At 42.6% G+C, this 25,109-nt stretch overlaps 1 protein-coding gene across 1 annotated transcript in view; it reads left to right on the top strand.

Moving 5' to 3' along the window:
- The window catches only part of RPA1 (replication protein A1), a gene marked incomplete at both ends in the record, with an annotated part of 53,905 nt that extends 30,680 nt beyond the window's left edge, over positions 1-23,225 (top strand). Inside the window, 12 exons of the mRNA XM_079725860.1 lie at positions 6,040-6,132; positions 8,389-8,521; positions 9,697-9,799; positions 11,609-11,677; positions 11,824-12,016; positions 12,175-12,314; positions 12,729-12,877; positions 15,797-15,929; positions 17,919-18,095; positions 18,627-18,734; positions 21,208-21,294; positions 23,118-23,225. Of these exons, the coding sequence (XP_079581986.1) occupies positions 6,040-6,132; positions 8,389-8,521; positions 9,697-9,799; positions 11,609-11,677; positions 11,824-12,016; positions 12,175-12,314; positions 12,729-12,877; positions 15,797-15,929; positions 17,919-18,095; positions 18,627-18,734; positions 21,208-21,294; positions 23,118-23,225 (1,493 nt within the window). The remainder of the gene's footprint in view (positions 1-6,039; positions 6,133-8,388; positions 8,522-9,696; positions 9,800-11,608; positions 11,678-11,823; positions 12,017-12,174; positions 12,315-12,728; positions 12,878-15,796; positions 15,930-17,918; positions 18,096-18,626; positions 18,735-21,207; positions 21,295-23,117) is intronic.
- Positions 23,226-25,109: the final 1,884 nt, after the last annotated feature.

Below are 25,109 nucleotides of genomic sequence, written 5' to 3'. Positions count from 1 at the left end.
CAACAGTATGTGAAAATACTGGTTTCTTCACAGCTATGCCAACAGAGTATGTTGTTAATCTTTTGATTTTTTTACCAATCTGATAGATGAAAACTCGCCTCTCAGTGTAGTGTTTAATTTGTATTCTGAGCAAGGTTAGCATCCTTTTAAATGTTTAAGGGCTTTTTATTCTCTGTGAACTGTTGTGTTGCCCATTTTTCTTGTGGGTTGTGTATCTTTTTCTTCTCAATTTTTAAGAGAGTTCTTTAAAAAAATAGAGGAATTAGTCCTTTGTCTCTGATATGAATTACAACGTCTTTCTGACTTGGCTTATGGTGTTTTTTTTGCTATGCAGCAGTTTACTTTTGTTTTTATGAAGTCGAATTTTCCAGTTCTTTTTTTTTTTTATGACTTTGGGGTTTTGAGCCATAGTTAGAAAGGTCTTCCTCACTGAGTTATAAAGGTATTCACCCATGTTTTATTCTAGTACTTGTGCAGTTTCATTGTTTGTATTTAAATCATCCATGCTGCTTCTCTCTTACAGTTGTGATGTCTTGATTTGTGGTGTTTTGGGCTTCACTTTCACATACTTTGCAATTTGTCTTTTTCCCCTAGTTTCACTAAAGATGCAGTCTGTATGTGGGATGTTCGTTTATGGAACGGGTATTCATTCTTGTTGCTCTCTATGATTTTTAGAAGAAGTGGGAAGGTTTTGGACCAGGTCATCACCATGCTTCTTCCAGAAATGAAACGTTCTAGATTTAATTTTTACCTACACCAAACATAATAATTTGGTGCTTTAAATTGGAAAGGGAAAGCTGGAGCCTATTCAGGTAGAATTCTAAAATATTAAATTGGAACATCACAATTGTTTTGCATTAGTAAACTTTTGTTAAAATGAGCACATTGGTTATCTTATTCTCAGCTTTTAGGAAGGAGAGTCAAGACAAAGTGATACTTAGCATCTCTATGAAATCTTTGGATGCCGTAGGGGTGAGGGAGAGATGATTATGCCCAACTTATCACCTTTGGCCAGATTTCTTACATTTCTTATGTTGTATTTAACTGAATGGTTGCTTTGGACATTTTGCCTTTCAGGGGCAAAAGTATTTGATGTAAAGATGGAGATGAAAGGGTTAAAAGATGATTACCACTTGAGGTCAGAACTATACAACTATGGAAAACACTCCTTTGTCTCAATACCCAGTTCCTCTGGCTCTTCCCTTTCTTCAGGGTCTGTTAAAGTGCAGAGGGATGAGACAGAATTTTGCTGTTAAAGAGTATTTGCTATTGAATTTCATTGTAACCGGATCAGTAACACATTGTTACTTGGGCCATCATGAAAATAGTTTTGTTATAGTGACTACTACCTTATGGGTGTATTTGACAGAAATGGTTTCTAATTGTCTATTGGAAAGCAAGGAGACTGTTATTAGTGGATAGAGAGCTAAGGTTAGATTTGTATCCTCCTAGCACCTAACCCAGACCTGTGACGTATCAGATGACCTAACTCACTAGACCCAGCCCAGAAATAAGCAGAGGAATTCCAAAATGTGTATTGAAATTGTCTCATGGTACTAGTACCACATTAAGTAAAGATACTTACAGAATTTTCAAAATGTGAGAAGTAAAATTTCAAACACAGTTCTTTTTTTTTTTTTTTTTTTTTTGCGGTACGCGGGCCTCTCCCTGTTGTGGCCTCTCCCGTTGCGGAGCACAGGCTCCGGATGCGCAGGCTCAGCGGCCATGGCTCACGGGCCCAGGCGCTCTGCGGCACGTGGGATCTTCCTGGACTGGGGCACAAACCCATGTCCCTGCATCGGCAGGCGGACTCTCAACCACTGCGCCACCAGGGAAGCCCCCCACAGTTCACTTTTCATACAGTATTGGGTTGGATGGCTTTAAATCTCCCATATTTACCATTATATATTTTTTAATCAGTATGTATATTAGTTCTATGAACCTACACTATTTCTAACCACAGTATTATACTTAGACTTAAATTTCTTAACTTGCTGCTTAGTTATTAGTATCACTCATTATTGAAAGATACTAGCTGGAATTTTTTTCAGCCTGACTCTGTCCATTTTCTGCCAATAAGAAATCGTACTTATTGGATTGACTCTACCTTAAATTCTTTGTGGTGGTTGTTAAGAAAGTAATTGTTGGTAGAAATTGAGTTTTTTGTTACTCTGTATACTCTGTTGTCTGTTGGCTGATTTTTCTCAGCTGGTGGCTCATTTACTATTATAATGATAATAAAAATGATAGGTGTGGGGCTTCCCTGGTGGCGCAGTGGTTGAGGGTCCGCCTGCCAATGCAGGGGACGCGGCTTCGTGCCCTGGTCTGGGAAGATCCCTCATGCCATGGAGCGGCTGGGCCCGTGAGCCGTGGCCGCTGAGCCTGCGCATCTGGAACCTGCGCCCCGCAACGGGAGAGGCCACAGCAGTGAGAGGCCTGCGTACCGCAAAAAAAAAAAAAAAAAAAGATAGGTGGGAGTGCAAGTAACTTGAGGAGCTCGAGTCTGCTTTTAAATATCCTATATCCCTCCTGGGTCAGAGCTGGCGATAAGAAGCTAGCATACAGCAAAAAGGTCTAAGAATTATGACCTTGGTCCACCTTATTGGAATGATTTGGTTTGCAGGTGACATAAAACTGAAGATTATCAGAAGTTGAATATCTGTATTACTGCTTTGGGGTATAATTTTAATTTTTAGGAAGATTATTATTTAGTTGTGTACTGATTTCTTTTACGTCTTATGGTTATTGGTTGTATTGCAGTGCATTAAATTGAGGGGCAGTTGTTGCTATTTAGAATGCACCAACATTCTTGCTATCCATTTGGCTTGGGAATGTCTCTTGTCTTTTGTGCCAGATTTACAAATGTGGTCCAAAGCAGGAATTAAGGATTGCTCTAATAAATGGATTAGTAGCTTTTCCTAACTACCAGATATTGTGGTTATTAGTTATGTTCTATATAATTAAGAGTTCTGGCTTCCAGAATTGGTTGCTTAGGATTAAAAATTAACTAGATGGTGGTGAAGTTGAATAGATCTAGTCAGACAAACCTGGGTTCAAGACTAGGTTCTGTCTCTTCCTGGGTGACTCTGGGCAAGTTCCTTGACCTCTTAAACCCACTTTTCTCATCTGTTAAATGAGTGCAATAATACTATCTATATATATTTTATATAGAGAGCTAAAGAGTAAATGGAATAATGCACTTAACCTTGTACTTGGTACATAGTAAGCATTCAGAAAATTGTAGCTATTATGAACATGTCTATTACAGGGCCTAATTGGAGTCTTGTTAAATATACTATTTTCATTGACTCTAAGAATCCAATGATGATAAAACTATACCATTATGTTATGTACTACTAAAAAGAAATTATAGCATTACTTTTAATCCATATGTTAAAATGTTTTAAAATGTTGATCTTGCAATAGGTAAACAGATAAGTTACATTTTTAAAAATTGTGGTAAAATACACATAACATAAAATTTACATCTTAGGGGGCTTCCCTGGTGGTGCAGTGGTTGAGAGTCCGCCTGCCGATGCAGGGGACACGGGTTCGTGCCCCGGTCTGGGAAGATCCCACATGCCGCGGAGCGGCTGGGCCCGTGAGCCATGGCCGTTGGGCCTGCGCGTCCGGAGCCTGTGCTCCGCAACGGGAGAGGCCACAACAGTGAGAAGCCCACATACGAAAAAAAAAAAAAAAAAATTTACATCTTAGTCATTTTTTAAGTGTTGTATCGTTCAGTGATGTTCAGTACAGTCATTGTCGTGCAACCGCCACCGCCATCCACCTCCAGAGCTCTTTCATCACCCCAAACTGAAACTCTGCACCCATTGAACAGTCGCTCCCCACTCCCACCAGTCCCTGGTAACCACCGTTCTACTATAGATACCTCATAAAGGTTAGTTACATTTTGATGGAAATGAGTGTAAGAGATCAGCAAGATCCTGTGACCATGTCCTGTTCAGCAAGATACTTGAAGAAGCAGGCGTGGAGAGGAGGAAGGGACTTGAGAGTGTAGGTGTGTTTCAGACAGTGGGAGGGGGAGGAACTAGGGTGGAGTACAGCAGGGATTTGTGTATCTTCATGGTTCCATCTTCGAATGTTTAAATCTTTTGGTTCATTTGAATAAAATTTCATGAAGCAGGTAAAAATACAGGTTAAGGGACTTCCCTGGTGGCGCAGTGGTGAAGAATCCGCCTGCCAATGCAGGGGACACGGGTTCGAGCCCTGGTCGGGGAAGATCCCACATGCCGTGGAGCAGCTAAGCCCGTGTGCCACAGCTACTGAGCCTGCGTTCTAGAGCCTGCGAGCCATAACTCCTGAGCCCACGTGCCGCAACTACTGAAGCCCACGCCCTCTAGGGCCTGCATGCCTCAACTGCTGAGCCCCTGTGCTGCAACTACTGAAGCCCATGTGCCTAGAGAGCCTGTGCTCCGCAACAAGAGAAGCCACCGCAATGAGAAGCCCGCGCAGTGCAACAAAGAGTAGCCCCTGCTCGCTGCAACTAGAGAAAGCCTGCATGCAGCAATGAAGACCCAATGCAGCCAAAAAAAAAAAAAAAAATTACAGATTAATTTTTTTCCAACCACTTGGCCCCAATACTGTTTACTGAGCAACTCATCTTTTCCCTACTGATTTAAAAAAAGGTTCACTGTAAAATTTCACAATGTTCCTTCATAAGACACATTGTCAAAGGAGAACAGTCCTCCCAAGCAATCTCATATGACACTCTGTAAATTCAGAGGTGATGGAAAAGCTAAAACATAAAACACAGAAATTCATTGTCAATAATCTTGGCTCTTTTTTCCCTGTAAATGGTGCCTCTCAGTTTTTCTCTCTATAGGAAGAACTAAATAATCAGTTCTGTTTAACCCTTTTAATTTGATGCTAAATTAATTTTACTGTAATGGCACTGTTAACTCCCATTTAGTTGTACCAGTTAAGAGTAACTTTGGCAGGAGGAAAGGGAGTCAGTGTGCAGTGTGCCCATGTGAGTTAGGGCCTTGGAAAACCCAGCAGGAATAAACTCAGTGGTGGAAGAAGCAGGGGCAAGGCGGCAGGCAGGGAGCTTTATCCAGGGGTGCTCACCATGTCTGTTCTTAGGGCTCTCTAGGATATGTTTTGAGCTGCACTTGTGTGCTGCAAGCACTCTTAGTGAACAGCCCAGATTGGGTTGACTTCTATTTTTAGTGCCAATCACAAAGGCAACATCAAATTCCATAAAACTATTATTTTTTTAAATTAAGTGTATTTTTGCAATTTTAACATTCTTCAGTTTCCTAAACATTTGCAGAAGAGGTGAGGGGGCAAGTAAATACTCTGATGGTGTGGCATTTCTTATTTTCTGCTTGAGAGACATGCTCGTTTCCCCTCCTTTTCCTTTTAATCTTACTGTCTCCCTGCCACAGCTGCTTCTGAACTCCATCCTCATCTCTCCTGCTGTGACAGTTCACTAGCCTTCACAGTACCGAAGGCGCTTTCAACTCTTATTTTCCACCAACTGTCAGTTGCAAAATAAAGTTGCTTTGTTTGGGAAGGAAAGGGTAGAATCCTTTCTGAATGTCTTCTTTCCCTTTGAAGCAGGAGCACTTCAGAGACAATTGAACCGCTTTTAGGTTTTTGTTACCACCCAGCTTTTTCTTCTGATAGATCCTGCCGTGAACACAGTTCTGTTGATAACATCGATTTGTTGCTATGGAAATAGTGGTAATGTCACAGATTCAGCTCAGTGACTTTATTTCAGGTTCACGTGGGAGAAATGGGCAAGGCTTTAGGGGAGAACCTCATTAAAACCAAAAGCTATCAATTATAAGCAGGTGAAAGGTAAATGGAGCCAACCTTTTAGGTAATGAAAACATAAGTGTGAACCCCTAGCACATTCGCTGCATGCAGTTGAGTGCCCCAGCATGAATTCCAACCCACAAGAGTCCTTGACAATATCACAAATTTACACTTTCTCAGAGTATTTCTTCTACTTAAGTTTAAGTCTCTTAACCCAAATTACTTGCACTAAAATGGTCTTTCTCTTTTGATCACCAGGACATGGACAACAGCCAGTAGTTCCTCCTCCAGTCTCAGCAGCCAGTCCACCAGCCAGCAGGCCCCAGCAACAGAATGGGAGCTCGGGAGTGGGTAAGGCTGCCATATGAGGATGCCTGCTGATTGTATGTGGCAGGCTTTCGAATGATGGTTTGAAATTTAATCTGAGACTAAAGGGAGTTTTCAAAATGCTGTTCACGACAGTTGCTTCTTGCAAAGAATAATTCCAATTCTTCTTGGAATTATTGTAAAGTGTGTGATTGAAAAAATGATTAAAGACTGTCTTTTAAAGATACTTAATATGCTTTTTAAAAAAAATCAGAATTATACACTGTTCTTTGTTAACAGTTTATCTGGTAGTTTCTCACTTAGACCCTCTTGACTTTGTGAAATACATACCTTTTAAATTCTCGCCTTTTAACTCTTTAGGATCCACTTATTAAATTTGGCTTGTCTGTCTCCAGGTTTCCCATCTGGGGCTCTTGTGTTTATCTTAGCTTGAAGACAGTATCATTTATGTTGGTCATAGGTCCTGCTTCTCTGTCTCATGGATGAGAAATAGTTTCTTTTTAACTTTCTCTTCAGCAGGTCCTGAGAGGCTGTAATGGAATCATCTTGTTTACTTTCTGGCCTTTGCTTTAGGAACCTCCTCATGTGGGATGTCGCCACTGAAAATTATGATCTGTAGAGTTTGGCTGAAATTTACTTTTAGAGTTTCTTTTTTCTGTCCCAGCTTCACATACATCACCTATTCCCCTCCCCTCAACTATTAGTTTCTATTTCTCAATGCTAAGATTCTAAGAAAAGCAGGGTTAAGACGTCACTAATGTTTCTGTGAAAGTTGCAGGACATAAGTCTTTTTCCCCATGAGTCTTTGATGTTTTTATCTACCTTGCGAGGGCTAGCTATCTTCTATCCATCTCCCTTTCTAAGTGGATCTATTTATACAGAACTCTCAAATTATGTACTGTCAAAGGGGGGTGGTAGAATAGATTATCTAAAATGGTAAAGACCCTAAAAGTTACTTCCTTAGGCTAAAATACAAATAGTATGTTATTCTTCTTCCCACCCCCCACCCGTACAGATTTATCTTTCCAGTTGTCTATCTTTGGCTTATATTGAGATTGATTTTAAAAAATCAGTTAACATTCCCTAAACACATAACTGGGTGCTGAAAGAAAAAGGACTGGAAGTGTATGGAGGGGAGGCTGCCTGCCAGCATGAAAACTGGATGTGTGTGTGTTTTATATAATTATGTATTGTATACTAGGTATGTATATACACACACACATAAATATTCTGTAGAGTATGTGTGCTTCCTTGTGTCACCTTGAGGTAATTGTTACTGTTGTGTGTGTAGTCGTTTCTTGACTCCCCAGTTAGAAGAGAAAATTTGAAGACCTGGGACTGTGTATGTATCTTTTTTACTAAGTGCTACAAATGCCTAGAATAGTGCAATACGGGCTGTGGAAACTCAATAAATAAATGCCAAGTGATGGAAGATTTACATTTCTAGCCAGATGCCATTCTGAAGAAATGTTTTGATATAGAATATGTGAAATCATTGGACTAAATTATCTTTTCTGAATTTGGAGGTTGAAGCTTTATAGAAACAGCGTGCATGTAAAAGATTTCATCTGCTTATAGGCTTTACGTAATTACGTATCCTTCCCAAGTGCAAGACAGCTTCTTAGGCTTGGCTAAAGGAGTCAAGAAGGGGTCACAAAAGCCAGCCACCTACTTGTCTTGAACCGAAAACTGATGCTTGCCCTTTGCTCCCAACTAAACCCAGTCCAGTAAACTTCATTCTAGACTTTCCGTGACTGTAAGACCAGTTGAGAACTGGGAGTTTTCTGGGGATGTTTTGAGGCGATATATTTGTGATAGGTATCCTTCACCTCGGATGGCTCACCCACTGTGTCCCTTAATTCCGAGCATTTCCTTTTGCTTTTTCTCTTATGCAACTAGTGACTTGTCATCAGTTTTACCAGTCAAGAAGGTTGATTTTCTTTCTCTGACCCATTATCCTGCCTGTTGATACACGGGAAAAGTTTAAGAGGGTTGACCTCCGAAATAGCAGTGTCTGGATTCATTACCATTATTATCTTGACCTCAGGGCGTAAGTCAGCAGATACAGTCGTGAACATCTGTGTGCCCAGCCTTCTTCCTAGATCTGCCTCTAGCCTCCTGTTTCAGTCTCTGTTTGATGTCCAAATCTCTTGATTATTTAAAAGGAAAAACTTTGTCTCTCATCTTGTATGATGTCACTAGTAATTGAGAGTTCTTGCAAAACTTACTATAAAATTTAAATAAAATAATGATTGTCCTTCTTTGTGTTTGTTTTTAAAGGTTCCACTGTATCTAAGACTTTTGGTGCCTCAAAGACATTTGGAAAACCTGGAGGTACCAGCCTAGGGAGCAGCTCCGGGGGAACACAGGCCAAAGTGGTACCCATTGCCAGCCTCACCCCTTACCAGTCCAAGTGAGTTATTTCATGGAATAAGTTTAGAAGGGACTTAGAAACGATATAAGAGGTTATTATGGGCTCTTGAGTTACTTATATGTGAACTTCAGGATTACCACACATAAAATAGGTTTCCTCCTTTTTTCTTTCTCTAGAGGGGGAGGAGATAACAAATTGTGGCAACCTTTAACTCTCAATAAAAGAAGGGCAAAAAGAGCAGTCATCCATAGCCTGTGGAATTTCATTCGTTTTAAAAGAATTTGAAATTTAAAAGATTTAATGTTTCAAGAATCAGTTGGTAGTCCTATGAGTAAGAATAAATTTTCTAATTCAGAAGGTATTTCATCTTATCATATAAATAGGTGACTTTTAGTCTAAAAATTATTACTCTGATTTAGCTGGCTAAAAGAATCTCTGCTGTTTGTATTAACCATAGTAATATAACCTGAACAGATATTTCTTTTATATGACTTCTTCCCATTCAAAATTAATTTAAGCTGTGGAAAATTAGTGAGTACTCGTTTCAGAATTCTTTCAGATATGTTTTTGTTTGTTTTTCAATTCTTTGCAATATAGCGAAGATCCGTTCCCCTGTGAAATTATGAGTAAGGTAGCTAATGTGCCCAGCACCTGCATTCAGGATGGGCACTAGGACTGGATGTCAGACCATGTGCCTCCTTTTTTAGTGGCCTCTGTCTGAGGTCATAGTGCTTGAGGGTATTTTCTTTTGGTGCCTGAACCAACACCGCGTTCCATATCCCTATATTTATATTCAGTGTGTCTTGGAAACGAGACAGAAGTTTGACATCAGTTATATCAGTTCCCATGATTGAAAATAGTGGCAAAATATAATTGCTGGTATTACTGCATTTTCTAGCTTAGAACCTTTCATTAAGGGGATAGTGTTGCCTTGGTGATGCTTTTTGGAGAAGAGAGAACGTTCATAAATTTACTTATTTGACAGGAGAATGAGTCAGTGTTAAATCACCTTGTGTGTTTTACTATTTGCTTATTCTACAAACTGTCAAACCTGGATGTCATCGTGGGGTTTTAATTAGCTGGATTAAAATACAGTTTACACTGAAAAATGGAATATGCATAAGATAAGAAAGGCTATAAGAAGATGATAGGGAACCTTTCAGATCTTTCCCAAGTAAGACTCCAAACACTAATATAATGTATTTGGTTTTTAGGTGGACTATTTGTGCTCGTGTTACCAACAAAAGTCAGATCCGTACCTGGAGCAATTCCCGAGGGGAAGGGAAGCTTTTCTCCATAGAACTAGTTGATGAGAGTGTGAGTATTTGTCAAGTGGGGAAAGAGGAGTCTTCTTCTCTGAGAAACAGGGGGCTCACCTCTGTGCAGGCCTGTGCGGTGAACAACAATAGTAAGCCAAGAAGAAACACGATTGTTCTTGTTCTTCTTCTATTGTAGTCTTCTGATGCTGTCTGGGGGCAAAGGGTTAAAGTCATAAATAAAATCCTTGATCTCAAACGAAAGCATTTGTAGCAGTAGAAATTAGTTTTCTAAAGGTAAGTAGCCTCATGGGCAGGAGAAACCAGAGACACTGTCTGACTTGCTGGCAGGCTTAGTCGAAGCCCCAGGGGGTTATGTCTGCTTAGGAGCCAAGTGGAGCTTTGGGCCACAGCAGAAGGTATGCAGCAGCCTTGATATGTGATAAGTGATCGGTTTTGTGGGAGATGGATTCTGGCTGTGCAGACACTATGTGCTTTTCTGGGGTTTTTTTTGTTTGTTTTTTTAAAAAATAAATTTATTTATTTATTTTTGGCTGCGTTGGGTCTTCACTGCTGCACACAGGCTTTCTCTAATTGCGGCGAGCGGGGGCTACTCTTCGTTGTGGTTCACGGGCTTCTCATTGCGGTTGCTTCTCTTGTTGCGGAGCCTGGGCTCTAGGCGCGCGGGCTTCAGTAGATGTGCCTCGCGGGCTCTAGAGCGCAGGCTCAGTAGTTGTGGCACACGGGCTTAGCTGCTCCGCAGCATTGGGATCTTCCCAGACCAGGGATCGAACCCTTGTCCCTTGCATTGGCAGGCTGATTCTCAACCACTGCGCCACCAGGGAAGTCCCTCTATGTGCTTTTCTTAAACAAGACCAAACCGTGATGAAGAGACGAAAAATCCATGTTGTGGAGTCTCCACAAAGTCTTGTCATGCTATTTCTCTGTCCATTGTTTTTTTTGTTTGGTTTTTTTTTGTGTGGTACACGGGCCTCTCACTGCTGTGGCCTCTCCCGTTGCGGAGCACAGGCTCTGGATGCGCAGGCTCAGTGGTCGTGGCTCACAGGCCCACCGCTCCACGGCATGTGGGACCCTCCCGGACCAGGGCACGAACCTGTGTCCCCTGCATCGGCAGGCGGACTCTCAACCACTGCACCACCAGGGAAGCCCCATTAGTTTTGTTTATAACTCCTAATGTATACTTCAAGCATTCTTTTCAGACTGCTGCATATTTCCTATTCAAACCTCTAGCAGGGCCGAAAAAAACGGTTTGTTTTTATTTTTTTGTTTGTTTTTCGAAGATGGGATAATACCCTAAAATGTATTGACTGTGAGGGTAGAATCGGTGTCAGAACCTAATTTTTTTTTTTACCAAATTATTGGTCTCATCTGTCATTTGGCTAAAAATTCAGCTGTTAATTTAAGTTTCTTCTCCCTCTGTAGCATTTTGACTGATGGAAAAGTAAAAGTGAAAATCCAATCACAAGCAACTTGAAAGTATGACTTGTTTTTAACATTTTTGGCAGTGACTCCTGAGTATGAAGTAATTCCTCGCTCGGTGCAGACATGTGGCTCAGCACACTTCCCTGGGGGCTTCAGTCGTGTCACTCAGTGTCCGAAAATATTTATTTATTTATTTATTTATTTAGGTTTCTAACTTGAGGTTAATGAAGCACAGTAACGGGATCAACCAGTTAAACTTGGGTTGTTTCATCAGGGTTACTAACTTGAATATGTGACTGTGAACTGTGTGTTTCTGGGGTGACTGTGCTACTGCTTTAAAGATGTCCTTTTGACACTAAGATGTCCTGTTTTTCACTGGTAAAACTTGAACTCCCCAATTCTAACCTGTTCTCGCATGCTTCTGCAGGGCGAAATCAGAGCGACTGCTTTCAATGAGCAAGTGGACAAGTTCTTTCCTCTTATTGATGTGAACAAGGTACAGTAGCATGGAGTCGAGAACGGGAACAGCCGAGCGGTGGGATGAGGGGATGCTGTCTGTTGGAGAGCTGTGTGATCCGTAAAGGGTTTTTATATCCGACTTGATGGCCTATCCCATGTTCCATAGCTTGGCCTCTTTTACAGGTCTATTACTTCTCTAAAGGCACCCTGAAGATCGCCAACAAACAGTTCACAGCCGTCAAAAATGACTATGAGATGACCTTCAATAATGAGACTTCTGTCATGCCCTGTGAAGATGGTCGTCATTTACCCACAGTTCAGTTTGATTTCACAGGGATTGGTGACCTAGAGAACAAGTCTAAAGACTCACTTGTAGGTAAGTATGTGTGTGAGAATGAAGAGAGTGGTGGTTATTAGTTCTGTTTCCAACATCTAGGGGAGGCATGAGACTTCAGTGCTTGCTGTCCAACCTCTGGTCATGCTGTAATGGGAGCCTTGACCATCTCTTGCTAAAACGTTGTGCCTGTGTTTTAGACATAATCGGAATCTGCAAGAGCTATGAAGATGTCACTAAAATCACAGTGAAGTCTAACAACAGAGAAGTCTCTAAGAGGAATATCTATTTGATGGACATGTCAGGGAAAGTGGTGAATGCTGCTCTGTGGGGAGAAGATGTGAGTACCCGCGTTGAGTGGTCAGGGCACGTGCAGAGAGGCGAAGACCTAAAGAGCTTCCAGGGTGGTGGTCTTGCCCTGGAAGCTGTGGGGCTTTGGCCATGTCGGCTGTGTAGACCCTTCCTAATGAAGGGTTGGACTGTCTGGGGAGTATTTGAAAACCTTTATTTGATTTACTTCTGTGAGATTTGCTAAGATTTAGATTTTACATAGTGAAACGCTCTTTCCTCTAATTCTCGATTAGTTTTGATGTGTCTCCGAGCAGATTCTATATTCTTGTATAGATTCCATGTGCCATTTATTGCATTCACTCTCCTGTTGGCTGTTTCCCTTGTTTTCTGTAAAAATGTTTTGTGCGTTCTTCCTGCTAGTGACAATTGTTTGTGTTTGTTCGGTGTCTTTGTTGTTATGCAGGCTGATAGATTTGACGGTTCTAGACAACCCGTGATGGCTATCAGAGGAGCCAGAGTTTCTGATTTTGGTGGACGGAGCCTCTCTGTACTGTCTTCAAGTACCGTCATTGTGAACCCTGACATCCCAGAGGCCTACAAGCTTCGTGGATGGTAGGTTTTATGGGGCTAAACACAAGGGTTATTTGAGCCTTAGTTTGGAGAAGAGCTGGTTCTTTTGGTTCCCACGATCGGTATATGAGCTGTCTGCCAAGCAGAGAGCTTCGTTTCTGGGTGGAGCAGTGCCTGTATTTCTTGGAGACATTGTGCCTTCTGAAAGGATGGCTCTAAATGCCCTTCAACTGACAGACCTGTAATCCCATGACAAACCTGGAGAGTCGCAGGGAGCAACTAGGATGGGAATGCTGCCTGCCGACCTTGATCCTGCGAAGCAGGTGAGGCCGGCGGTAGCAGCTGTATGGTGAAGGCGTCTGTGAGCGGAGGCGTCTGTCTTTTCATGACTCAAAGCTGTGGGCTTCTGCGGCGTCGGGGGAGAGAGTGCTTCTTGTTCCGTCCAGTCTTTGGTGCCGATTGCATCGTCTAGCATGTATTCACTGGACCCTGATCAAGTGCGGTGGGCACAATGGGCCTTTGTGGGCATTGCGTTGTTATTCATGAAGCACTCGTGGGATGAGGAGAAGCTACTGAAATCTCCTCACTATGTCTAGCTGTTTAGGGTGTTTAAACTCTGCCTTAAAAGAGCACTTCAAACTGAAGCATGGTGTGCAAGCATTGATGTGGTCAGGGAAAGCCCTGGAACTAGCTTGAGCTTAAATAATTTGTGTAGCTGTGGTCACAGGGGGGAGTGTGTTGGTTTCCAACCATGTCTTAGGGTTTGAGTGACTAAGGAATTAGCTCGTGTTACATACTCCCCACTTTTGTTTGAGCCTAATGTGAACCAGTTGCACTAGTATTTGAATAGTTTCATGAAATATCTACTGGCATGATCATGTCACTTAAGCCAGCCTTGTGCATGTGGTCCCTGTGGATCTGTATTTAACTCTTCTGGTAGCTAGCATTGCATTATAAGGGAAGGCCCATTCATTAATAACCTGACCAGACGTAATCACAGCTTTGGTTTGTTCTTATTGCTTGATTTTTGTACAGGCGCTGGAGCTCGAGCCCAGTTCAATTGCATGCCCACATTAAGGTCTTCATATTTTTCTTGATAACTGTGATCCCAGTCAACATAAAAAGACATGGCTGCCTCTAGAATAAAAGAACTTGGCATTGATCAAAGAGAAGCTCAGTGTACACGTCCCACTAAGCAAGGACTGGAGATGTTTAGATCTTGGTTGCAACGATGTGGAGTTTTTACTGTAAGAAGGGCTGCCTCTCTCCTTGCTCTGTTGACTCCGGATAGCTGTCTTCGGTGGCAAATGTCTCCTTGGAGTTTTTGAAACCGTAAACTCATGTAGCTAGTTGTGGTGAAACAGATTTGTGGACCTTGCTGTGCCTCTGTGACAGATTTAGCCGCTGATCAGACAGAACAAAAAGGCAATTGTCTGCAGCTTAGGGCAGCATCCGTTCTGTTCCATGCTCTCTTTTTAAGGAGCCTGTTCTGTATGTGGTTAATCTCAGACTGACTCTTCCCTGCCACAAGTATGTTTCTGAGACACTTCCTCTCGGGCCCCCTTTCCTTCATATTAGCTGATATGTGATCAAGAAATGTAATCAATTTTATAATAATTTAACATAAATTAATTTCAACTTTAATAACGGCATAAATGGGACTTCCCTGGTGGCGCGCCCAGTGGTTAAGAATCCACCTTCCAATGCAGGGGACGTGGGTTCGACCCCTGGTCCAGGAAGATCCCACATGCCGCGGAGCAACTAAGCCTGTGCGCCACAACTACTGAGCCCGCGTGCCACAACTACTGAAGCCCGCGCACCTAAAGCCTGTGCTCTGCAAAAAGAGCAGCCACAGCAATGAGAAGCCCGCGCACCACAATAAAGAGTAGCCCTTGCTCACCGCAACTAGAGAAAGCCCCCATGCAGCAATGAAGACCCAACACAGCCAAAAATAAAATCAAAAAAAGAAAATAACTTAAAATATGTATATATACTGGCATGAGTAAAATCTCACTAAGATGGTAAATCTACAAGGAAACAGATAAATACCTTCTAAGAAATTACTTTGAATCATATAATCTTTTGAAATTATACCAGGCTTAAAAGATCTTTCACCATGGGAACACTTTTTGCTACCCTCTTAAAATATGTCAACTGTCCCTTTCTATCCTGATACATTTCAGTGATGATAAAAATGCAGCTGCTGAGCAAAAATGAGCATCAGTAGCCCAAAGAACTATACCACAGCTCTCCATTGTTGCTTTTTTTGTTGTTGACTTTCCGGGTTACTGTTTTTAGGCCTTGGGCCCTCCAGCCAGTGTTGATATGCAAGGCTAATTTAATAAAAGGTTCTGTGGTAGTTGGGCACTGTCTTTCTTGACCACTGGGGGGCATCAAAGCAATTGAGATAAAAAAGAGGTCATTCCATTTCTTCAGTAGACTTAAGATACAATGAGGAAGATACTACCATCAGCTCACTTGGCCCTGACCTATGAAAGTTGGGGGGGGGGGCTTCCCTGGTGGCGCAGTGGTTAAGAATCCGCCTGCTAATATAGGGGGCGCGGGTTCGAGCCCTGGTCCAGGGAGATCCCACATGCCGTGGAGCAACTAAGCCCATGCGCCACAACTACTGAGGCTGCTCTAGAGACCACGAGCCACAACTACTGAGCCTGCATGCCACAACTACTGAAACCCGTGTGCCACAACTACTGAAGCCCGCATACCTAGAACCCGTGCTCCACAACAAGAGAAGCCACCACAATAAGAAGCCCACGTACTGCAACGAAGAGTAGCCTGCGCTCGCCGCAACTAGAGAAAGCCCACGCAACGAAGACCCAACGCAGCCACAAAAAAAAAAAAAAAAAGAAGTTGGGTGGGGAGTGGATAGCCCGTATATAGCATGTAGGAACAAGTATCATATTCAATAAGCATACATAGTGCCTGTTATTCTTTGTTTTTCAGGTTTGACTCGGAAGGACAAGCCTTAGCTGGCGTTTCCATCTCTGATCTAAAGAGTGGAGGAATAGGAGGGACCAACACCAACTGGAAAACTTTATATGAGGTTAAATCAGAGAACTTGGGCCAAGGTGACAAGGTATCTGCATTCCTAACTTTCTTCACAAAAGCATGTAAAATGTGCAAGACAATAGTTTTCAGATTCCATTTCTGCTACCAGCTGTTAGACCTTAATTCAGAGCTATGAGTCTTACCTGCGTCTCTGCCCAGAGCACGGCGTATTGGTTGAGGATCCCAGCCAGAATGAAGGAGCTGTGCTTTCTAATAGGAGTGTGTTACATCCCTCAGGTAGGTTGAGGCAGAAAGATGTTCAAGCTTTGACTTAGAGAGTTGTGTAGTTCTCAGAGGGAACTTAGCCAAGTGGTAGTAATCAGGTTGTGTATTTTATGAACTGCCTTCAGGTCCATATTTCTTCTCTCTGATTGTTCCTGCAAACTGAAATGCCCGTATACCAAGAAGGTGGCTTTTGAGATTATAGCTCACACCGAGCATTAGTCAGTCTCAGCATCAGACATCGGGCAGTTCACATGTGCCCTCACTGGCTGTAGAATATTAACGTCTCGTGGGCTGAGCGCTGCTGGTATTCTCTGACAAGAATGGCTCTGGTATTTGGCTTTAGTTGCAACTTCCCTTTCAATGTTTGTATCTAATGACCCTCCTCCCGTCTTAATCTAAAGCTGTATTTTGTCAGCAGTTCAGTATTTAAATCATTTATTTCTCCTTTATGCTCCCCAAACCAGTAATTCCTGCTTTATTATTTTCATGTGATACAATATAGTTTTTATTCCTTACTGTCTCATTTCGCTATACTCTCTTATTCATCATTGTCAATGACTGCAATTCATAATGCTGTTATACAGCATCCTGAGAATGAAACATTGGACAGATCTGTGTCTCTTGTCAACCAGTTTCCTTCTTAGATCTAGGAGTAGACAGTAGGTAACAAGAAATCAGGCCTAGAGAGTACCTGTTCGCACCCAAACTTTCAAGTCACACTTTGAATCTGGACCTTACCTGGAAATATAGAAACATCCTTCAGGCATTCTCCTCAGAGACTCCCCTTCTCTAGGGCCTTTTGGAGTGAGGATTTGCCCAAGCTCTTTAAACATCCACCGTATTGTTTTGCCTCTTCTGTTCTGAAACATCAGGAAGCCCCAGAGGCTGCTGACCTGGCCCTGAATTGAGTACACCCAGAGGGAACTGCTTGCCCCCCAAAATTATTCCTCCCGTATCCTTTCCATGAGAGTTAAAAGGCAAAGCAAATAGCAACATAAAGCCCATGCACATGACTTGGCCCTTGCTACACTTACTTATCAGTGACGTCTCCTCTTTGAAGACACTTGTTCAGTCTTTTTGCATTCTGAATTTGATGACTTAGACCAGGGATTCACAAACAGGCCCACGGGCCATATCCAGCCTGCTGCCTGTTGTAAATACAAGCGCATTGAAACCAGCCACCCGCTCTCATCTCCATACTGTCTGTGGACCATCTTGCACCACAGCAGCAGGGTGAGTGGCTGCAACAAAGACTGTGACCCAACAATGGCTTATAAAGCCTGAATTAGTTGCTGTCTAGCTTTTTACAGAAAAAGCTTGCTGACACCTGACCAAATAGAGATAAAGTTGAATCTAGACGCTAGAAATCATTGCTGTTGTTTTTAATGTGGGAGGAATGGTTGAACATAACTGTGCTAGATTTTACTGCATTCCTCAGTGTTTCCTGGTTCTGTTACCTTTGGAGGGTCAGAGGAACAGGAGGAACAAGTCTTTGTCTCTTGAAGTCTTTGTCTTTCATATAATCTGTTCAGTTTTAATTAATTTAGTCTAATTTAGAATTAATTCTTTTATTGTTAAGGAATAATATGCTTTATAACTTGGCTTATTACCTTCATGGCTTTTATAATCAGCACAAGTGACTTCTAAAACTATAGAATGAATTATTCCCAGTAATCACACTGTGATCATGAGAACTAGAATATGTAAACACTTACCCCTCATGTGTAAGGGCAAGTCCAGTCCTGAACATAGGCCTGTGCTCTGTGTCTCATGTCACTGTTTTCTCCTGAAGCCCGACTATTTTAGCTCTGTGGCGACAGTGGTGTATCTTCGCAAAGAGAACTGTATGTACCAGGCCTGCCCAACTCAGGACTGCAATAAGAAAGTGATTGATCAACAGAATGGATTGTACCGCTGCGAGAAGTGTGACAGTGAATTTCCCAATTTCAAGTACCGCATGATCCTGTCAGTAAGTAGAATGGGTGGATGAGGACCACTGTGGTGTTTCTCGAGTCCCTACCAAGTGCCTGGCACTGTCTTTAGTTCAGGCTTTCCAATTGTCTGGGATGCCAGCAGTGACTGAGAGCTGTCTTATGGAGTGCCTCCTGGTGACTGAAGGATGTACGGTTTAAAATGCAGAGGACTTTGGTGGCTTGTTCAAAACCTTTAGTCCAAAGGCCATTGTGGCTGGAGGGCCACTGAGTCCATTGTGCCCAGATTCTGTGTCTGAAGGAGAGTTTAGTTGGGCTGTATCTCCACTGAGATCTGAAATCACACATACACACCACATCTTGTTCCTGCTGTGATCCAGACTTACATTTTGAACTTCTTTCTTGGATACTTTTTACATTCTTTGGAAAGAATATGGCATATATAGTGGAAATGGGTTTTTTCCCTAGAAATTACTTTAATGAGTAGAAAAAGTTAACCTTCCAGTCTCCTTAGCGTGTCTTCCTTTTATTATTTCTTTGCTGAAATAACGTAAAGTTGTGTTTTTTAGGTAAATATTGCTGATTTTCAAGAGAATCAGTGGGTCACATGTTTCCAGGAGTCTGCAGAGGCCATCCTTGGACAAAGCACTGCTTATCTTGGGGAGTTAAAAGAGAAGGTCAGCCACGTCTTGTATTATTACTGTAATAGTTCCCATGCTATAACACTTGCCCATTTTTTGCTCTTTAATATTTTTTGGTTTGTTGCTTTTGGGTGTTGTATAGTTTCTCACTGATGATTATTTGAGAGCTTATCCGATTCTGTCTAATTGTGTCTACCTTGGACGTGCTAACAATGAGGCATGAAGTAATGTAGAGAAAATGCTTTAAAAACAGCACTTTCCAGCATTTTTTTCTCCTGTTACTGTTAGCACACCAAGAGTTGGTGTGCCTGCAGTCACTTGAGATCTGGAAGGTGTCTTCTGAAATAAGCTGAAGTACAGATGTGCCTTTTTTTTTTTTGAGTCTTTGTTGGACTTTAAGTCCATTATGGTTTATCCATCATGGTTTATCCCGGGACATTGAATAGTTCCTTGTGCTACAGTAAGACCTTGTTATCCAATCTAAATGTAATAGTTTACATCTATTAACCCCAAACTCCCAGTCCATCCCTCTCCCCCTACCTGTCCCCACCTTGGTAACCACAAGTCTGTTCTCTATGTCTGTGAGCCTGTTTCTGCTTTGTAGATAGGTTCATTTGTGTGATATTTTAGATTCCACATGTATGGTATTTGTCTTTCTTTTTCTGACTTAATTTAGTATGATAATCTCTAGTTGCATCCGTGTTGCTGCAAATGGCATTATTTCATTCTATTTTATGGCTGAGTAGCATTCCATTGTGTATATGTACCACATCTTTATCCATTCCAGATGTGCCTTTTTAATGTAACGAACAGTTTTCTGAAAAGTTGAATCAATCCTGGTTTAAATTGACGTATAAGGTACTTGCTTATTTCATGTTGTCAGATGGAATTCTTACGAAGCAACTTGCTTTCATAAGATAACTTTCTCCATTTCATTTTTATAAATTAGTATTTTCACATATTAGTTTTATTTAATTCAGGGAATAGATTACTAATTATCCTAAACTTAAGAAAGGTACTTGCTCAGATAAAACATGTAAAGACCAATAAAAGCTATATTTTCTGGGCCACACAAATTAGCATCTATCTGTAGATTTTTTTCCCCTGTTTTCCTCCAAATCGGTTAGGATACTTATAAAAGCCACTAACAAAAAAAAGGGTTTGTCATTTGTTTTGGTGTGTGTGTGTTTTTCTTTTCTGTCTTCTATTCTGTCCGTTTAGCTCTGCCCCTGTGTCTCTTTGAAATTGTCCATGAGCTCTCTAAAAATAATCCCAACAAGCCCTTTTACAGAAATAACTGGAATTGACTTTAAAGTATGATGGTATCTTTTATCTGTTTTGCCTGGTCCTCTATTTTCATATCAGATTTTAAGGCTTGAGGCAGCCTTTCAGGATTTTTTATGAGCTTATTACATTTGGCTGGTTTCACTGCCAGTGAATGAGGACATATAGAAACTCTTCCCTCAGGAACCATGATATTCTTGGAGTAGGCGCTCCATGCTTTCACTGATCTTGAAAGAATCATGGCAGCTGGTGTGATTTTCTGAAGGTTTAACACATTGTTTTATTTACATACCCGAAAGCCTGAGGACTTTGTGTGTGTGTGTAGTAACCTTTACACAAAACAGTTCTATATATAATAAAGCTATTTTCATGTTTCAAGTGGCTGGCAAAGATAATACTTGACTGATATGAACTGTTTTTTAAAAAGTTCTTGTACATTTATTTTATGCATATTTATATAAAATGCTTTCTCTGATCCCTGTTTACCAGACATTTTTTTTTTTAATTCAGCAGCTTAATCAAATAGTATTTGAGGGGCCAGAGAAAGAGGGAGAGAGGAGTATCGTTTTTAAACTTTTTCCCTAACCTTTGCCTACTTTTCCTGTCTTCCTCACTTCCTCACCAAATCCATAGCTGTAAATCCAGAGGCTGAAATAATGCATATGACAACTTGAACTTTTTTCTGAGTGTGTCCTCCCATCCTTAATTGGTGATGAAGATGCTGAGCCTCAGATCTATTCCATCACAGACTTTTAAAGTTTAGAAATGTGTTTCATAAGAGTGTTTCAGTTTTTTTTTTATTGTGGTAAAATATACATAAAACTTACCATTTTAACCATTTTTAAGTGTAAGTTCAGTGGCATTAAATACGTTCACGTTGCTGCGCAACCATCACCGTCATCAAGCTCGAGAACTTTTTCATCCTCCTAAGCTGGAACGCTGGACCCATTAAACACTAACTCTCCACTGCCCCTGGCAGCCATCATTCCACTTTCTGCCCCTATGAATTTGAGCACTCTAGGTAGAGTATTTTAATTTTTAATAAAATTCTACCTAAACAGTTTTATGTGATGAAATGTCACCTTAGTCATTCCTAAGAAATTTTAAGCCACTGGGGGTGATCATTTTCTCAAGGATTTTCCTCAAAGTCTTTTCAGAAATCTCACGGACATTTTCAGATGGTCTGGTAGTTTCCATGCCTACAGTTTTACATTTTTTTTTGCAGAACGAACAAGCATTTGAGGAAGTTTTCCAGAATGCCAACTTTAGATCTTTTACATTCAGGATCAGGGTCAAATTGGAGACCTACAATGTAAGTAACATCACCCAAGGTGCAGGAGGGTTAGCAGTGGGGAACTGCTGTTTGTCACCCCCCGCGACATTATAGTGTTAACTGTCAGTTCCTTGCTTACTGTGTTCCAGACCCAACGCTAAGCACCCTGCATTTATTACTCATTGAATCTTCCCAGCACTGGGGTACCAAGCATCATCCTGTTTTCAGATGAGGAAACAGACTTAAAGAGAGGTTAAGGGGGGGCTTCCCTGGTGGCGCAGTGGTTGGGAGTCCACCTGCCGATGCAGGGGACACGGGTTCGTGCCCCGGTCCGGGGGAATCCCACATGCCGCGGAGCGGCTGGGCCCGTGAGCCATGACCACTGAGCCTGCGCGTCCGGAGCCTGTGCTCCGCAACGGGAGAGGCCACAACAGTGAGAGGCCTGCGTACAGCAAAAGAAAAAAAAAAAGAGGTTAAGGGTCTTGTCCAGTGTCAACATCCAGAGAAAAAATGCTATGTGGCCTTTTTTTTTTTTCCCCGGCTGTGCCTTGCGGCAAGCCAGATCTTAGTTTCACCAGGGATCAGACCTGTGCCCGCTGCATTGGGAGTGCGGAGTCTTAACCACTGGACCTCCAAGGAAGTCCCGCTGTATGGCCTTTTCAGTTAAAACCTGGGGGTTTTTGGTTTGTGTCCCAACAAAATGGACTCACATCTTCCACATGGTTTGGGTTCTAAAGTCAGTATGTGAAACAAAGACCATATGTAGTTAAAATTACCTTGAAAATTCCTTAAATAGCTCATAACATCATACGGTTGTAAAGTCATGATAAAACAGCCTTTATTGAGTACTTACTATCTGCCAGATACTGTTCTACACCCTTTACATACATTGTCTCGCTTCATCCTGGCAGTTACCCTATGTGTAGAAACTATTGTTAGCCCCATTTTTACCAGCAAAAAAAGGTAGGCATACGGAGAATGAGTAACTTGCCTAAATTCATACGCTAACAAGTGGCAGAGCTAATAATGGCACACAGGCAGTCCAACCTCAGAGCTTTGCTCTCAACCATGCTTAGAAATACGACTGGGTTTAGTCAGTACAGAGCACACTGTAGCGTGTGAGCCCCTGAGCTGGCCTCACCCGGTTCTGCCTCTGCAGGCAACATCCAACCTAGTGAACCGGAGAGAATTCAGAAAACTTCTCTGCTTGCCTCAGGGTTTACTCGTCCTGTTTTATTGTCAGACCTTAACCCTAATACCTGCTGATAGCTGTGCTCGGTTTTTTGAGTGTTAAGTGAGACAGGGACTCCAGAGGTCAGTGATACGATGTCAGGGTGGTGTCAGGAAGGGGAGGGATGGAAGAGTTGCTCGGCCCCTGAGTGACGTGGACAGGGGAGGTGAAGGACAGCGAGGTCGCCTCTCTCGGGGCCGAGGTGGGCCCACGGCAGGCCTCCCTCCCCTGCCGTGCGTGCTTCTCCTCTCCCCACGGCCCCTGCTTTCAGAGCCAGCTGTGTGGCTTTAGGAAGTCACTGTCTCCTCTGGGCTCCTGTTTCCCCCTCTGTAAAGAGAATACATTGAACTTCATGAGCCCTCTAAGGTCCATCGCGCTTGGAGTCTAGGTTCCTGAGCATTTGGGAGCGCGAGGGACAGGTGAGAGGGGTCTGTATCGAAGGGAGGCCTTTGTCCACTCTCCCGGCCCCAGAAAGTCTGCCCTGGGCTCTCACCATCATTGTTTCCTTATCGGAATGACAGAACTCTGAACCCAGCGTGTCTTTGTGATTTCTCCTGCTGGGATCATTGAAACCATTGCCCCATGGCCACAGGCTTTCCTTCGTTCACAAATCGCTTTTCTCTTTTCAAAGGATGAGTCTCGAATTAAGGCCACTGTGATGGACGTGAAGCCCGTGGACTACAGAGAATATGGCAGAAGGTTGATCGTGAGCATCAGGAGAAACGCTGCGGCGATGTGAGCTGAGCCTGCTAACGGGGCAGGAGTCTGTAGACAGAGGGCTAAGGCGAACTGACCCCCGACCCCCGACCCCCGCCCCGCCCCACCTGAGGAGTGCCTCTCTGTGGGGGACTAAGCCGTTGCCTCTTGTGCGTCTGGGAACCCACTGGCAGCAAAGGGAAATCCGCTCGGAGGACTGTGGTGTAAACCATGTCAGACCTCGGGGTCAGCTGGCGGGGAGTGTAGTAGCAGTCACTCCCTCTGTCTTTAGGCTTTTATCAGTTTTATTAAGATTTCATTGTCTTCAACCGAGAATTATGTCACAAGTAATTGACCCTAAATCTGCAGACAGTGAAATAAATTATGTAAGTAGGGTTTCCACTTCTCCAGTGGTGACACCTCCACGATTTGGGTCCCTTCTCGGGAGGGAGAGCCGAGAAGTGATTGTGCACAGGAACCTGGGTGTTGTAGTAGGCGTGTCTTCCTAGAATTCAAAGGCTCTCTTTCTAGAGGTGCCACATAGTTGTTAATGCTTGGAATGGCAATAGGGTAGAATTATTAATCAAAGTCATATCTTTTTTATCTGAAAATATCCTTCCTTCAGGGTCTAATAGACTGAGTCAGATGGGTCTGATATTAATCAAAATTGTCTCTTCTGAGGAAGGCTGATAAGCAGTGACTTGCCGTCCCCTAGGGACATCCAGGCAACTACAGAGCATTGCTTTAGTTTTCCCTTCAGTTAATGTTGCATTTTGGTTGGTATGCCTTTTCTACCTGTACATATTTCTTGCATTTGTATGTTTCTTTTCTTGATTAAAGCTATGTTAAATAGAAGGGATTTTGAAAGGAGAAGCCCTTTGTTTCCGTTGCTTTGTTTAATAAACAGTATAGTCTCTGCTTGTGAATCCTACTTTCTTTGAATGCAAAGGGCTCTTGTAGCTGGAAAGCAATTAATTAGCCTTCATAATAAATGTTCACTGGGGGGAGATGTTAACTCATTACAAACTCGAAGATTAGTCCAAAGCATGGAGATGATTCTTCCTAATGTTTGCAACTCTGAAATGCATCTTTAAAGGAATGAATATACCAAAAACAAAAAGCCATTGTGCCCTGGAAGCCTGATGATCTGGCACTTTTGGATTTTATTGATGTTTACACAGCAGTCTTAACACCAACCAGGCTTTGAAATGTGAACAGACAGTGAGCTGGTAAGAAAACAGTAATTATGCTCCTGGGCTTTTCAGTCGGCAAGAGCATGCTTCCTCTCTGTGTTCCTAATCACATTAATTACCTATCTGGTTGCTGCAGCCCACCGCTTGGCATTTGCTGCGCACCTCTCTCCAAGCATCTAGGCAGCGTCGCAGTCTTCCTGCAGCCCCAGGCCCTGGTTTTTAATCTGGGCAAGTGGGGCACGTGGAGGCCCTTGTTGGAGCTGGGGAGTGATCACGTCCTGTCTGTGTCATCCTTAGATGTCCTCTTTCGGGAGGAACCAGCCCGCGCCAGGCAGGGTGACTCCCATTTCCCAGAACATAGAGCGGCCTTTTCTCAGGCCCACTAATTGAGCACGTTCTAGTCTCAGAAGATGGCCACTGGGCTGCACTTGATTCTTTGGCCAAGGCCTCAACGATTTTTATGGAAGCTCCTTTCTGTCTGACCTTGCGTCTAAAGCGCTGACTAGAAAATTATACTCTTCAGCACTCTGGTGGATTGACAAATTGGGGGTTAGAAGTGGCAATCTAGCTTTCAGTCCGGTAATGAGTCTTTTATATCCGCTGCTCCCAGCATTCCCTTCTTTCCCTATCAAGGTTTCCACCCCGTGAAGAGCACTGACCAACAGTGCGACGCTGACGCGTCTCTGGAACATTGTACCAGCCACCACACGTTCTCGATGTCCACGCGGTGACAC

The sequence above is a fragment of the Hyperoodon ampullatus genome (assembly GCF_949752795.1).
Source record: "Hyperoodon ampullatus genome assembly, chromosome: 19".
NCBI classification, from domain to species: domain Eukaryota; kingdom Metazoa; phylum Chordata; class Mammalia; order Artiodactyla; family Ziphiidae; genus Hyperoodon; species Hyperoodon ampullatus.
Note: the sequence above shows the minus strand (reverse complement) of the source record. Positions and strands in the feature narration are given on the sequence as shown.